The sequence below is a fragment of the Sinocyclocheilus anshuiensis genome, unplaced genomic scaffold (assembly GCF_001515605.1).
Source record: "Sinocyclocheilus anshuiensis isolate Anshui unplaced genomic scaffold, SAMN03320099.WGS_v1.1 scaffold883, whole genome shotgun sequence".
Taxonomy (NCBI): Eukaryota; Metazoa; Chordata; class Actinopteri; order Cypriniformes; family Cyprinidae; genus Sinocyclocheilus; species Sinocyclocheilus anshuiensis.
Window position 1 is genome coordinate 1167132 of NW_015547678.1, and position 16786 is coordinate 1183917.

The following is a 16786-nucleotide window of genomic DNA, read 5'->3' on the forward strand; positions in this document are numbered from 1 at the left end:
ATGCAGAGTGCCCCAGTACCCCTCCTCCATCCCCATCCCGCCATACTCCGTCTCCACACCCACGGCCAGACTTTGATGATTCTTTGGTACATATCAACGTGCTAATGGTTGATAGGCGGCACCCAGAGTTTAAGACACGATATGGCAGTATCGGCCGTAGTGTGGATGTGGACTTCAACTGCCTTGATATTCTCATCACACTGCAAACCTGGGTAATGATTCTAGACTTCTTTGGCATTGGCTCTACTGCTAATAACCATGCTGTGAAAGTGCCTACCACCACACCTCAGCCTACACCTGAACTCTCACTGGAAAATAGTACCCTCAATGATCTGGGAGATTTGTATACAGAGATTGAGGAAAAGGTCAATACAAAGCTAGATTTAAAGGTACAGTAAAAATAATGCAAGAAATTTTAATAATTATATCAATTAATAAATGTTTTAAAAAAGAATATTTAATGAACAACATATGTTTCCTTACATTAAAAAAATTATGGACAGTATAAACTTTAAGAAAATGACTTGTGTACTTCCTCCACAGGTTCACTCTTTATCACTGGTACTAAGGAAGAAATCCAACGAGCTTGCTAAAGCTAGTGTCTCTAAACTGTTTACGCATATGGAAATGATTGGTGTGTATAATTATAATAATATTTGTTAAAATCAGAAAAAAGCTTTTTCTGAAAATGTATGTTTTATGTACACCACACTTTTAGATGGCGATCTGGCTTTTCAAGGAAGTCTGGGAAGTTTGTCATTGAGTGATTTGACACCCCACGGTGATCTGTACAGAGAGAGATTCACAACACATGGTGGAGAGGCCCTTGTCTATGACATACACAAGTATTTTCTTTTTTTCTATCATTTTATGCATATTACATACAGGTCCACATTTTTTTGTGTCCATAATTTAATTTTGACATTGCCTCTATCTCCAGGTATGGCGAACCTGACCCCTGTTTGCAGCGGGAATATGATATGAAGGTGTCTCTTCAGATGGCCTCAGTACAGTATGTCCATACCCAGCGCTTCCAGGCTGAGGTGGTGGCCTTCATCCAGCACTTCACACAGCTACAGGATGTCCTGGGCAGGCAGAGAGCAGCCATTGAGGGTCAGGCTGTAAGGTCCCATTTTAATTCTGTTTGTTCAGTTGTAAACTTTAGACGATAAATTGAAATGTTGAGATAGCATCCTTAAATTTTATTTGGCCCACCTTGAGACTGCTTTGTACTACAACCTAATGTAAGTGATGCATGTATCCCAGGGAAAACAGACCAGCTATTGCTGCTCAGATAACCATTTGGGTAATCAGCTGGATGTCCTCAATCCTTCCCTGCAGAGACAAAATAGAGTTATACAAGTTGTTGTCAACACCCATTTCCTTCAAACTGGAGACACTGGTGATGAGGCTGGACACTGAGCTGTCTGTCCTGGCTCTAATCCCCTCTTACATACCACAGGCTAGAGATCAGCAGTTACCCATTAGGACATTCTCGTGTCTTGCTCTCAGTCCTTTTTCCGCTTTGCATTAGCAAAAGTACCAATATTTGCATCTACTTAACAGGTTTTTGTTGATTTGATTAATTCATCTTACCATCAATGTTATCTTGCAGATGGGTTGGTTTTCTTTGAAGTATTTTGAAATGCCCAGATGTATAGGTCAAATGAGAATTTTGTTGCTTTTACAGATAATTGTTTTGTTCTGTGTTTGTTAGACAACATGGTTATTGTGCATTCTTGATCGAGCTAATCAAAATGCTGTGCTTTTTAAACCAGTTAGTGCTGTGCTAAGATGTTAGAATGCTAACTGAAAACAAGTTTCATTTGATCATTTTAACTTTGAAGTTTAATGAACGACTTCGTGCTGAGTTGGTCTACACATGATGAACAGAAAATGTAAAACACTGTCATGTTGTTTACCTTAATATAATCACTCTAAATTAGCTTAACATTTAAAAATAGATTACTTTATTCGGACATGTAGTGAGATGCCATTTAATTCTAGGCCGTCATGACATTGCAGTGATCTTTAAAGGGGATTGTTTTAATTCACTTTCTACCCTACAGGTGCGTGAGCGCCCACAGCGAGCTGCGCGTGTGCTACTGGACATTGAGGCAGGTGCTCCTGTCCTCTTGATCCCAGAGAGCTCCCGGTCTAAACGCCTCATAGTGGCCAACCTGGGCCAACTCCGAGTGCGTAACCGCTTCCTGCCTGCTGGCACTCGTGGCACCTTCTCTCTCAGAGATAAGGTAGAGAAACTTACAATGGCACATACCTTTTTCCCTTCTCTGGTGAGTCCTACCATCACCATATACACACTACACCACCACTCTGCACCTGTGGGATGCATTTAAGGAGCATTTTACTGTCGGTTTGCTGCAATCTGAGAATGATTTCATAATGTAAAAAAGACTTGGGGGTGGGGAAACGCATTGAGGGTTGATAGCTTAAATTGAATTTCTCAAACAAGCATTGAGGAAATTGCTTCATGGATAGAGTCCCATTCTTTACTCTGCATGGTTAAGATCACAGTTTTTTAGTAGAAAAATTATATTAGTGTGGATTCACCTTTAATTTAATCCCTGTGTGGTTGTCTACAGGTTGTGTGAATATGAGACCCAAATTAACAACAACGGTTTATGAACATTAACATTCATCTTATTATTTGTGTTTGAAGAATTTGATTTTGCATGCTAATTCATACAAGGATCCCTCACATTATAAGGTATCAGGGAATGCTAATCGGATGTGTGTTTCTTATTTGGTAATATGATGGTGTCCCTTCTCTCTTTGCTTTTTTCATGACTTATGCAAGGAGTTTCACATTAAATTAATTCCATTTGGATTTCCAATTCAGTGAAATTTAATGTAAATGTCACCCAAAAATGAAAAGTATCTCATTATTTACTCACTTATACGTTTTATGTACTGTATGCTGATTTTTATTTATTTATTTGCATTTGTATGGTAAAGATCTATGTAAACATTATTTAAAACATCCTTTTATGGTGTTTAAATGACATTATGTAAATAATGAATTTTCATTTCTGGGTGAACTATACCTTTATTTTATATTAAAAGTGAGCCATGCATGTCTTTGAAGATTAGCAAAGTATTTGTGACTTTGAAGTAATTATCCTACATGAGTGATATTTGGTGGAATTGATGCCAACACTGTTTTCTATGTCAGTCTTTTGGCTGCAGTGCACACTGAACTAAGCTCACACTTTTGTTATAGTATCTTTTAAATCTAAACGTTTTAAGATCGCACAATCTTATTTCCAATTAAATTTCTATACTGCTTCTATAATTAACAATTCATATTTTGGTTGCAATTTTAAAATGATTTCTCTTTGGCTGTTGATTTACAAAATAATCATTCCTGAAGGATCGAGTGAAGGATGCCCAGTCTGCCTCGGATGCTGGGAAGACTATTGATAAAAAGTCTTCAAGTTCCAGCACAACTTCTGGATTTACCCTGGGCAGACCCCAGCCTGGCCTCGAATGCATCCCAGAAGCAGATGTGCCATCGAGTCCAGGTTAGTACCCAGAATCTGAGATGCACTTTATTGTGGGGAAACACAATTTTTACTAGTGGACTAATTCTTTAGATCCTTCTGTATATTTATATCTACCTGAACTCATGTGGTAACTGACATGCCCTTGTGTTACAGAAGACCATGTGTGTCTGCTGGACTGTATAGCTCTGGACCTTCAGGAGATGGACATCTTTGCAGCAGAGCGGCTGCCCTGTGAGCCATGGGACAGTGATGGAAAGCATCTGGAAACAGACTTGATCTTCCCATCTTACGCAGTTCGTAGGAGTGGAGAGAGGCTGCTAAAGGAGCGCTGCCATCTAAAGCTGAAAGTAGAGGGCAACCTTGACAAGTCAGTCAGCTGTCCTTATGTATCTTAAGCTTTTCTGCCTTATTTAAACATACTCCCAGTTTAGGTTTTATTTGTCTTTGTTTTGAACATGTGTTTCATTTCCGCCTTGTCTTAGGGAACTAAGTCATGCTGTCCCGGACATGTCTATCCACGGCAACCTGTCTTCTGTCCACTGCTCCCTAGACCTGGAGAGGTATCAGCTGATCCACGGACTCTTGGAGCACAACCTGGGAGAGCCTGTGGAGGAGTTCCTCAGACCTTACAATCTCCAAGACCCCAGCACCTATGTAAGCTTATTACAGAAGCTTTGCTGATACTCCTTTTGAAATGCGAACTGTTTTGTGGTTCACAGTTAAAACCGGCATTTCTTTATCATATGATTTTTAGCTTGCCACCATTAAAAAAATTACCCTTCATATGAAAAAATGACCACTGATATACATTTTGAAGAATGGCTAATTTGTTTATTTAAAAAAGTAATTTTCAGGCTTTGCTGGCCGTCACAATGTATTAATGGAAGTGTCGTTAAACAGTGGAACTGTGATTAACAAGAAAAATTAAAAATATTGCTGACCACTGATATGAATTATGTAGAATGGCTAATTTGTTTATAAATTAGATTTGGTAATTTCTTGATTCTTTTACCATCGCTTCCTATCCCCTCTTGAACAGTCCTATCTGTACTAAAGGCAAAGCCCAAAAGAATATTTGCAGGTTATTCACAATGTATTAATACAAGTGTCATCTTGCAGACCGTGTTAAGCGGTGATGTGTACACATCCCTGTCTCTTCTGGTGGACATGAAGGACGTCAGTCTGGAGTTACTGGACAACCCTAAATCCACAGGCCATAACCACTCCTTGGCCAGGTACTTCTTTGTTCAAAATGTTTTATTTCTTTACCACAGGGATAACTAATGTGCTTACTCTTTTACTCCTAAAAGGTTTGACTTTATGAAATCGAAGCTCCTGTTAGAGAGTTTCTCTAATAGCTCCAAGTCTGTGAATCTGGTGTCTCATTCACTCCTGGCACATGACACACGATTCACTGGGAGCAGTGGACCCACAGAAGGGAAACGCAATGTGTTTGATTGCGTTCTGCAGCCGTCCAGGACCGGCGCTAACCGAGCCTCACTGCAGCTGGAGCTACATTACAGGTCTGGGGCCGCCACTGAAAGCATTTAAATGCATCTAAAGACTAAATGCTTGTTCTACTATATATTCTCTCTCTCACAGATCTACGCGGGACTCCTCATGCTTCACTGTGGTTTTAAACAATCTGCGAGTTTTCCTCATTTTTGATTGGCTACAGCTGGTGAGGGACTTTCTGCACATGCCTGCAGAAAAAGGAGCAGCGCTTACCCACCAGCGCTGGCCTAGTGGCAGCAGTGACCAAGGCGGCACAGGAGCCGTCATGCCCAAAACAGTCAAGAGCGGCGTGGTCACTAAACGATCCACTGTGCCAGTCACTCAAGATAAATACCTGGAGGTCAAAATCAATGTGACAGGTAACATCTTTACAATACTGTGTATTGTAAAGTCCTGACATTTTTGGACACACAAATCTTACAATTGTGATGTATAAATTTCATTGAATTAGATCAGGGCTTTTCTTGATTAGATCAAAAATTCAAAAGCTACAGTCAAACCAAAAATTATTCAGACACCAGATATAATGTTTGATATTTTTTTTACTAGAGGGTGCAGGCAATAGTTCATTTATGTAAGTGAGGATAGCAAAATAAAGTAAACTGTGACATATACCCAAAATTTCTTCATACAGTGGACTACCTGTAAAATTGATAAAAATTTGGTATCATAAATTATTCAGACACTTTGACCTGACCTTGTTTTGCGTAAGTGTTTTTTCTTTAATTCCTAATGCGACCTTTTTATACCACAGACTGAACAAAATTAAGCATTGCTTGGTAATTGGTTGACCTAAATTGGTATTATCAAATTGTGTACTTGAATGTAACAGCTGACAGCTATTCAACCAAATTCATTACATACCCTTCTATCAAAGTTATCTGACATTATCAAGATGAATTTGTTCTGACACAGTTTAACTCTGTGAGTTCTTGTCATATTTTATTACCATTTTCTAAACTATAGCAAATAAACTGTGATAATGTGAGAAATGTTGAAGGTGTCTGAATAAATTTTGGTTGGACTGTATATAAAAATACCCATTGTAGTGTACATACACTGCAGTTAAATGTTTTATGTTTGAAAGAAGTCTCTTATGCTCACCAAGGCTGCATTTATTTAATCAAAAATACAGTAAAACAGTAATATTGTGAAATATTATTACAATAAAAAAAATTCTATATCTGGAATTGCATTGTCTAATTTCTGCTGTCTTTTTTTCCTTTAGGGACAGAGTTTGTGGTCGTTGAAGATTCTTCATGTTTGGACACCAATGCTATCATTCTGAAAGGCACTACTGTACTCACCTACAAGCCTCGACTTCTGGACAGGCCTTTCTCTGGCAGCTTAGCAGGCATTGAGGTAATGCCCTGGACATCTATGATTTTACAGTATCCATGACATAAAAGAAAGCAGTGTTGTAGTTACATTTTTTTGTTTTCTTCCACCCCTGCTTAGGTATTCTCCTGTCGACTGGGGAGTGAACAGGAAACGGCTTTGTCTATCATTGATCCTGTCAATGTACAAATGGAGCTCTGTGGCAGCCCAACGTACCAGAGCAGTTCAGGACTCCTTGATGCCTTCAACATAGAGGACTTTCCACCTCTGTTGGAGGTCACTATTCAGTTAAATTGAACCACAGGTCAGGATGAACTATATAGGTGCACAATTTAAGATTTCGTTTCCCCCACAGATCCAGTTTCCAGCTCTAGACATCCGTCTTTCCTACAATGATGTGCTGCTTTTCCTGGCAATAGCCAAGTCCATTCCAACCACAGGATCCACCGGCCCTTCGGACACTGCCACAGAAGCTGAGATTTCAGCGTCCACTGCCAGCACAGACACTCCATCCAAATCAAAGGACAGCTTTAAGCAAAAGACAGAGGCTTTACTGGGTTTGTTAACTGATAAAAAATATATTGTTTCTATTTGAATATCTCAAAGAGATCTGCGAAGATTTGTTTATTTTTGGGTGAAACTATCCCTTTATATAAAAAGCTTTGCTGAAGTTTCTTAAAATATTTTATTTTAGAGGGTCAGCTTAAACGGTTACAGGATCTTGGGTTCAAAAGGGAAGACTGCAGACGGGCACTCGTTCACTGTAAAGGTACACCAGTGCACTTGTCTACCAAAATTACAGAAAACACGTGTGAATTGTGTGATGATCCATTGTCTGTGTGTGTGTGTTGAATTACAGGTCAGTTGGACCAAGCCGCCACATGGCTGTTGGAGAACGCAGAGAGCATGTCTGGCCGAAGCCGAACCGACTCAGACTCCAGCAGCCACTCGGCTCCTCCCCTATCTGGAGTGGAAGTGAAGGCAGAGAGCGTGTGTATCTGCTTTATCGATGACTGCCTGGACTGTGACGTCCCTCTGGCAGAGCTCACATTCTCACGTGAGGATGGCCGCATACTGTGATACTCCATAATATCAAATATACTGTAGGCAGGAAGTTCTTTAGCAGCTTTCCTCCTCTATTGCAGGTCTTTATGTTCTCCAGAGGATTGGGTCTATAAAGGAAGGCAAGGCTAGTTTCACTCTGTCTGGAGATTATTACAATAGAGAACTCTCAGGTAAGATCTCAGCATTGTGTGCCACCCTGGATCTCAGTACCTTCTCAAAAGTTAGTCAATCCTTTCTACAGTTCAAATAACATTTAACTCACTGGTTTAGAGTCATTTTATAGAACTATCCCATTTTATCTCTCCACAAGTATGGAGTTTAAATTAAAATCTGAAACATTGAAAGGGGATTCTTAAACTAACTTATACCTGGAATGTAGAGATGCACTGCTATTAAAATTCTGCCTAATAGTTATTTATATGCTATAGCTGATAACCAATACATAATATTAAAACTGAGTACTATTTTGTCTAAAACAATCAATTATATTGTTATATAAGCTAAAGTGAATTCAGGCATTATATCATTATTATGTACAGTATGAAAAATGGATATTCATATATTTGGGTTTTGCTAAAGAGGACATTTAACATTTAACTTTGTTAGATGACAAGGTAATTTCAGGTATTTCAAATAAGGCTTAGAACAAAATATACTGTAAATATTATTTAAAAATTAGTTACAAATTTGGCAACTAAATAAAGTAAATAACTTAAAGTATAAATAGAATATAAAAACTGAATATAAAACATATATACTAGTGAAAATGTGAAAAGCACATAAAATTATGAAAACTCAAACTAAAATGAAAACATATATATATATATATATATATATATATATATATATATATATATATCATGGTTTCCACAAAAAAATATTAAGAAGTACAACTGTTTTCAACATTTATAATAATAAGAAGAAACATTGCCTCCAGTATAAAGTGTCACATGGTCCTTCAGAAATCAGTCTAATATGCTGATTTATTATCCGTGCTGGAAACAGTTGTGCTGCTTAATATTTTTTTGGAACCTGTGATACTTTTTTCCCAGGATTTCTGATGAATAAAAAGTTAAAAAGAAGAGCATTTATTTAAAATATAAATATTTTCTAACAATATACACTACCGTTCATTTTCTTCATTTATTTATTTTTTTAAAGAAATTAAAACTTTTATTCAGCAAGGATGTGTTCAATTGATAAGAAGTGATAGCAAATATTTATATTGTTAGAAAATATTTATATTTTGAATAAATGCTGTTCTTTTTAAATTTTTATTCATCAAAGAATCCTACCTGTAGACTAAAGCTAGAAGTTGTGAAAACATTTATAATAATAAAATGGAGGAAAAAAGGATGTAAAATAATTGATATATATTAAGAACATTTTCCATTTGACACATTTACCATTTTCTGTTCGACACATTTTAACTAATGTCACATTTCCACGGAAGACTATATGGGGCATTTTCAAGGATTGAGATGTGAGCTAATTGTGAACTGAGTGTAAACTGTTCACTATGTATTTCTGTGTACATTCATGAGCACACACATTTGTGTCTGCCGGTCTATAGGCTGGGAGCCATTCATCGAGCCTTGGCCATGTTTACTGGATTGGCAGCGACAGGCGGCAGGCCGGCTCCATCCTCCTCGCCTGAAGATCGGAGTTCGAGCCAAGCAGAGGCTGGATGTCAACATCACCTCGGTCTTACTGGGTACATAGTCTGGGTCAAACACACTCATAGGCCTCTATGCTTTTCTCTAACTGTTTGCTTCCATATTTATGAGTGGTATGTTAATTTTGACACTCTGCTGCGGCCTGTCGTTCTGACAAACAGAGCAGTACAGCACCACCAAGACTTCGTGGTTAGCAGATTACTGCAAGGAAGACGAGCAGTCGCCACAGTCCTCCGCCGCCTTGTCTTGGATGGGATCATCAGTGGACCCCCCCTCCTTTGGCCAGAGTGAGTAACAGCCGTTTGCTTAACCTGCACTTTCTTTCAGCTCTTAAAAAAAAGATTAACTGCACTGCAACACTGTGTGTTACATATTTGCTTACATTAGAGCTTAATATACCTTATCCATAATTTTTAAAGCTGAAGTGTGTAAATTTTGCACTACAAGTGTTACCATATGTACATTATTGTTCAAAAGTTTGGAGTCAGTATGAATTAAACATTTTTTTACATGTCTCTTATACTCACCACAGTTGCATTAATTTGATTAATAATACAATAAAAACAGTAATATTGTGAAATATTATTACAATTTAAATTAACTGTTTTCTATTTAAATACATTTTACAGTTTGATTCATTCCTGTGACGTCAAAGCTGAATTTTAATCAGACATCATTCTAATATGCTGTTTTGGTGCTCAAGAAACATTTTTATTATTATTATTATCAATATTGAAAACAGTTGTGCTGCTTAATAGTTTTGTGGAAACCATTTTTCTGTGTTCTTTGATGAATAGAGAGATCAAATTAACAGCATTTATTTGTGATACAAATCTAGTTTCAAATGTCTTTACTGTTACTTTTGATCAATTTAATGCATCCTCACTAAATAAAAGTATTAATTTCTATTTAAAAAAAATTACTGACCTCAAACTTTTGAACGGTAGTGTAATTACAAAGATACTGATTATTAAACAGGGGTCCCATACACTCTTTGTGTCTGTCACTGGTCAGACAAACCTGAGAAATCAACCTACAGAAAAAGTTTTTATTGTTGTCTCTACATTTTAAGCTAGGATGGTAGGATAGTATTTTAACATCAAAACACTTCACACTCATACACTTCAGCTTTAGACAAGTTAATGTTGAATGGTTTGAAACTGTAAATCCATCAAATAAATGTATTTTAAAATAAGTAACCGTTTAAATCAGGTTTATTTCTTTTGAATATAAACATAAATCTTAATATCATTTTGAATTGGTGACTAACAATGAGCTGTTTTCAAAGTGTTTGTAAGATAAGACCACAGCATATACTCTCATGATGTGTGCGTCTCATTCTACCCTTCTCTTTGACCGTATGCGTCTCCCCTCTTCCCACAGACTCCTAGCATGTATCTATCTCTTCTCTTTTCCCTAACCCTTTCTCTCTGCTGTCAGGTCTTCCTCTTGCCTACCTTAGAACTAGAAGCTCTACCAGCTTGACTTGTCTCGAGCAGCAGATTCATGCCCGAGGTACAGTTCATAGATGTGCAGCCAACTATAGAGAAGTCAGAAGATCGTGTTTGGTGTCATAGAGCTTAGGATAGCCTCGTTCTCCGAGTTCTCTAACCCTAACCCTTCATTTACCCTGTCCCTTAACCTACAACCATATATATTAAACCTGTTTTGTGTTAAATGGTAGTTTCTGATGCCATCTTTTTCTTTAAATCATGCTTTCTTATTACAGAGTTAATGAATGTGTTGTATAATTGTCACTGATTAATGAAAGCCTGTGGCTTATTTTATATTCATGCCATTGTTTCAGCGGATATGAAGCTCTCCAAGAGGAGACAACCATTTGTGCCCTATGCCTTACGTAACCATACTGGATGCACTATATTGTTTGCTACTCTCACTACCACACCAACCAGGTCAGAAGAACGCATATATTATTCCTACAATATTCAGCTGCATTTAATAGTTTGTAAAAATGCAAGGTGGTTCTGCTGTGTCCACAGAGTGGCGCTGTCTCACAGCAGTAGTGCTGACTCCATATCTGATGTGCATGGGCCTGGGACCGACGATATGCACAACATCAGCCAGTGGAGAGAGGTGCTGCCAGGGGAGGAGATCCCATTTGAGTTTGAGGCCCGGGAGAAACTGAGACACAGGTAGAAGAGGGTGTCTCTTTCATAAATACAATTGGCTTTGAATGTGCTAGCGTTGGACACCATTGTTTATACTTGCTTTCTCATGAGAATTTTAGGCTTTTTTTTTTTCATACAAAGCGACTTATAGACAATAGCTTCATGACAAACTTTCTGGAGAAAACCTGGCTTTAGTGCCATGCTCAGGGGCACAGTTATAATAGAAATGAATAGTAACTACAGCGGTTCTCCAACTCTGGGATTGTTCATAGCTTAGAGGTTATGACTTCTTGATCCCAGGCGAAATGATGCAGAAGCTGTGACGTTACAGAAATCACGGTCCTCCTCGACCTCGACCTCGACCAACATTTTATCCTTGAGCAAGGCAATCTTCCAAGGTTGCCCCACATTTTGTGTACTGTCATTTTAGATTGTTAGCCTGTAATTTAGCAGGTAAGATATTCAGGAAAAAATGTTGAGCTGAACTTGTTTTGATTCATCTGTAGTTTATTGGGTCGTGAAAAGTATTATTTATATACTATTATATGTACTATTTAATATACATTAATATTATATACTACTTTTTTAATCTTTTGAAAGTAGCTTTTATTTTTATATTTCAGTTATCATTGTAATTTAGTGTATTTTTTGTAATTTATGTGCTTTTTTGTAAAATAAATGTATAAGCTTTTGCTTTTTAAAATTGTAACTTATGGTTTTAGTTTAATTTTACTTTTTAGAAATTTTAGATCTTCAACTTAAACATATTTAGTAAGTAAGTTGCCGAGGTAATATATATATAAAAAAAAAAAAAAAGCTAACAGTAATAACACTGCTATCAGAATGGAGCCAAACTTAAAAGCAATAAACAATATGCCATGCACTGTTGAATTATTATCATATTACAGTATAACCAGAAATATTGAAATGTTTTTACTTGTTTACCAAAAAGAAAAACGTGTTGAACTGTAAACTATTTTTTTTTTATTTGCTGTATTGTTTGTCCTTTAATACCTCATTGATTGTACTTTCCACCTCTTTGCTGATGATGTGCTCTGACCAGACACACCCATGAGCTGAAACTCCACCAGCTGCTGGTGCGTGTTGTAGGCTGGGAGCAGGTGAAGCCAGTGTCAGTGGACAAGGTTGGAGTATTCTTCCGCTACGCCGCTCCTGATCGAAACAACCCCTCAAGTACTGTGAGTTTTAATAGGTCGTTATGTGGAGAATTAATTTTTCGACATACGTTTAAACCACTAAACTCATTAGTAATTCACAAATGCATTATATTAGTGATTCTCTATATGCATTTTGAAGTCTTTGACTTCTCTCATGGGTCTTTTAAATCAAACTTTTTTTTCTGCTCTCTTATTTCATCATTTTGAAATGCAAAATCTTTGAGTAGTTCATGAAAAATAAAAATGCTTCATAAAAATGTAATGATATGGCTTTTCTAGGTTGGCAGCCCAATTAGCAGAACCAACATCATACACCCTCATGTATATGTAAGTGTTTGTATCTCGTAACATTATACTAAATTATTCTAGAGTATGTACACAATCTATAATCTCTGTTCAGTTCTCAGCTTTGCCGCCTGTTCGAGTGGTTTTCTCTATCACTATGGAGGGCAGTGCACGTAAGGTCATTACAGTGCAGTCAGCACTCACAGTGAAGAATCACCTTGAGGTTCCCATGGAAGTGCGACTAGACAGCCCTTCAGCTCCAGACAGTAAGCACACACCTTATTGTTTATGGTGTACCTGTGTTTATCAACTAGGAATCTAAATTTAATTGTTTACCTTCTATAGAACCTGTTGTCCTGCCTCCCATCCTGCCTGGAGAGGCCTTGGCCATCCCTCTCCATCTGACCTCTTGGAGGCTTCAGGCGAGACCTAAAGGCTTGGGGTTGTTCTTCTGTAAAATGCCCATCCATTGGACCTCTGTGGAGCGGCCTGGTGAGGTCAGCAGCAGTAAGAGAGAGTGCCAGTCAGCAGACTTTGATGAACAACTCAAGCGCAGCTTCAGGTAAAAAAAAATAGGCTGACTGGAGAAAGAAAATACCAAATGAAGAATGAACCTAGAGTTGTAAACACTTTTGTACTTTTTTAGGTTTTGTGTTGTCATTAAAAAAGAGAACTACCCTGATCAGAAGCCTGGCAAAACTGTAGCAGGAGGTACAAAGCAGATCTACCACCAACCAGGTCACACCATCTATCTGCTGCCCACCCTGGTGCTGGCCAACCTTCTTCCCTGTGACCTTAACTACTACATCAAAGGGACCTCAATCAAGGGAACCATGAAACCAGGCAAAGAGGCAGTGCTGCATGCAGCAGACACGTCACAAAATCTAGAATTAGGTAAATTGGAGTACATGATAATTTATCACATATTTAACATATAAGTTGCTTTACTAATCCACATTTCTGTTGACATAAAGCATCATGAGTTTGCTATTTGTTCTTAGGTGTGCTCCTGGAGAACTTTCCTATGTGTAAGGAGCTGCTCATCCCTCCCGGTACACAAAATTATGTGGTGCGCATGCGGTTATATGATGTCAACAAACGGCTGCTCTGTCTCACCATACGGATTGTTCTCAGAGCCCATGGAGCATTAAAAATCCTCATCTCTGCTTCCTATTGGCTTGTCAACAAGACTGGTATGCTTTCAGATCTATGTATGCATTGACTATAGATTGATGATATGAATTCAAAACCTTAACTGAACACAACTGTGCTGCACCACATCTGTAATATTTCCATTTATTATTGTGTCTGCAGGGCTGCCTCTGATCTTTCGCCAGGACAATGGGAAAACGGATGCCGCTGGGCAGTTTGAGGAGCATGAGTTAGCCAGGAGTTTGAGCCCATTGCTCTTTTGCTACACTGACAAAGAGCAACCCAATATGTGAGTGCAAGAGAAGGGGAAAATCCAAATAATTTTCATTGTGTGTTCCCACCATCCCCACTCATCAAATGCTTTTGTATATCTTATTTAATTAGCCTGCATAAATTCCACCACCATTTTATTCATTTATTATATCATTTATTAATTACTCAACATAGCAGAAATGTAATTTAACTACATAATTACCCTTTATTCCTTAAAGCTCTCTAAAGTCTTGTCCTTTTTGAACAGGTGCACCATGCGGATCGGTAAAGGGATCCACCCAGATGGTGTTCCAGGATGGTGCCAAGGTTTCTCTCTGGATGGGGGGAGTGGAGTGAGAGCAGTTAAAGTCATCCAGCATGGTAACAGACCCGGACTCATCTACAATATAGGTAATAAGGAATGCCTTTCCTGTTTTAAGATAAGCATCTGTGAAATCCTTTTTTTTTTCTCCCCAAATTCCATTTTTTTTTTTTCTCAAATTTAGGTTTTTCCGTTTTATTTTTTCTAGACTCAGTTTTAATGGTTAAATTTAAATTTATTGTTTAATTAATTGAAATCATGAAACTTACACAATTTAACAGCAATGTATTAAAAGTTTGACAAAAATTGCAATTTTATGGCCCTATGAAATGCGTTTTTTTTTTTCTCAAATGTTTTATTTTTACCAAATTCTGTTTTCCAATATTTTTCTTTATTTCATTTTAATGGTTTCATTACATTTTAATAATCAAAAGCATCTCTAAATAATCGATTTGATTAAAAAAAATCTAATTTATTATTATTATTATTTTATTTATTTATTTTTTCAGAAATACTATGCTTTATGTGTTTACATTTTTCTGGTAAATACATTCTGGTAAATAATTTTTCTGGTAAATATTCCTTGAAAATAATGTTTTAATAATTTCATTTTTAGTAGTAGTACTGTCATTACATTCAGTAATATATTTCTGTCACAGTTTCTTTAAGTTAAACCAAACTTTTATTTTGATGGTTGCTGTGACAGTTGCAGTTTGTATATGATGTGACGTTTTTCTCAAAAGAAACGGTAAAATGCTCATGAAGTAACTCTCAGAGCAGTTCTAGATATTATGTTTATGTGTTTATGTACTCATATATTGGGGCGCTGGTGGCTGAAAACATGTCATGCGTGCTTCAGAATGTGTGTAGTAAACGAAATTCACATTCATTCACACGGAGTCACGGAGAACATGCATATTTAAATAGTATTTTTGCAGCTTAATATTCACAGACACTAGTCCATAGCGTTATACAGTAATTTCCCTTTCTATGACTGGATTCTACAATTCCGTCCGCGTTTAGCTCCAACTAACACACCTCGCTGGATGTTTCTAGTAATTGAAGACACTGATTAGATGGTTCAGGTGTGTTTTATATCAAAATCTGCAGGACAGTGGCCACCCAGAAGCAGGCGTAGACACCACTGTGCTAAGTTGATGTAATAATATAATGTAATGTCTCATTATAGGAATAAATGTGAGAAAAGGGAAAGGACGTTATCGTGACACACACATTGTGACCTTTGCTCCACGATACCTGCTTGACAATCGATCATCTCACAAGTTAGCCTTTTCTCAGCGGGAATTTGTCAGAGGAAAGGTGGGAATGCATGTTTTCATTGTGTTTGTCATTGTGCTATGTTTTAGATATTCCTAATAAAAGACACAGGATAATAACTGATAACGTTTTGTTTGCTTGTAGGGTACTGCAAATCCAGAGGGATATATCTCCACCCTGCCAGCCTCTAGTGTTGTGTTCCACTGGCCCAGAAATGACTACGATCAGCTTCTCTGTGTCCGTCTCATGGATGTTCCCAACTACACCTGGTCTGGAGGTTTTGAGGTCAACAAGCCTAAATCCTTCCACATCAACATGAGGTAACCAGTGCCACCAAATATGCTCTAGAGATAGTTGAACAGAACAGAAAATGACTTGGAGAGGAGTTCTCAATTTCATAGACATTTTTCCTCTCATTATGTGTTCCATAGGGACACTTTGGGAAACTGCTTCTTCCTCCGAGCTGAGATTGCTTTGAAAGGGGCAACATATCAAATCTCATTCAGTGACACTGACCAGCTGCCCCCACCCTTCCGTATAGATAACATCTCTGAGGTAAGTCCTTAGAGGGTACACATTATCAAGTATTGTAAGGCTGTAGAACGGTTCAGAAGATTTGAGAATAAAGAGTATCACTAAGATGGTTGGGAATATGACCTAGCCAGGAACTCAGGTCACCCACGGGCATCACAGCTCAATTTGTCAAAACACATGAATAAGAATGCAGTGCTAACCACAATCTCAACCTAAATCATATAAGATATTGTGGTGCGCCTCTTTCATTTCATAAATTTCAGTTTTGCTTAAGGGAGATTTGGGTTCTGGTTGTGCCTTTGACTTCTTAAAATAAAATTATTATTATAGAAAATATGTCCTTTCAGTGTTCAATTCTGGACACCATAACATGTATGAAAGAGTAGGCATAAAGCATATTCTTCTTAAAAGGTGTACTTGTAATTAATATTAGCCTGTTATTTGGGGTTTAATTGGGTATCTGCAGGTGTGCACATTTTCCCTCACCTTCTTCCGACCCCTAAGCCAGATTTCCCGTCATTTGATCTGTTGGTGGTTT

The 16786-nt window shown here is 37.7% G+C and overlaps 1 protein-coding gene across 1 annotated transcript in view; it reads left to right on the forward strand.

Moving 5' to 3' along the window:
* Window positions 1–16786, forward strand: part of LOC107703069 (vacuolar protein sorting-associated protein 13D-like) — a 42807-nt gene that overhangs the window by 11296 nt on the left and 14725 nt on the right. Inside the window, 34 exon segments of the mRNA XM_016505578.1 lie at window positions 1–389; window positions 544–634; window positions 719–845; window positions 941–1121; window positions 2070–2252; window positions 2681–2728; window positions 3392–3542; window positions 3678–3891; window positions 4007–4178; window positions 4644–4759; window positions 4835–5047; window positions 5127–5398; window positions 6268–6401; window positions 6498–6653; window positions 6733–6934; window positions 7072–7146; window positions 7237–7434; window positions 7523–7612; window positions 9016–9156; window positions 9280–9405; window positions 10559–10633; window positions 10926–11031; window positions 11119–11271; window positions 12311–12446; window positions 12705–12752; window positions 12826–12976; window positions 13056–13272; window positions 13357–13604; window positions 13712–13903; window positions 14025–14151; window positions 14383–14525; window positions 15626–15756; window positions 15859–16034; window positions 16146–16269. The exon segment at window positions 1–389 is cut by the window's left edge and continues 11 nt beyond it. Of these exon segments, the coding sequence (XP_016361064.1) occupies window positions 1–389; window positions 544–634; window positions 719–845; window positions 941–1121; window positions 2070–2252; window positions 2681–2728; window positions 3392–3542; window positions 3678–3891; window positions 4007–4178; window positions 4644–4759; window positions 4835–5047; window positions 5127–5398; window positions 6268–6401; window positions 6498–6653; window positions 6733–6934; window positions 7072–7146; window positions 7237–7434; window positions 7523–7612; window positions 9016–9156; window positions 9280–9405; window positions 10559–10633; window positions 10926–11031; window positions 11119–11271; window positions 12311–12446; window positions 12705–12752; window positions 12826–12976; window positions 13056–13272; window positions 13357–13604; window positions 13712–13903; window positions 14025–14151; window positions 14383–14525; window positions 15626–15756; window positions 15859–16034; window positions 16146–16269 (5306 nt within the window).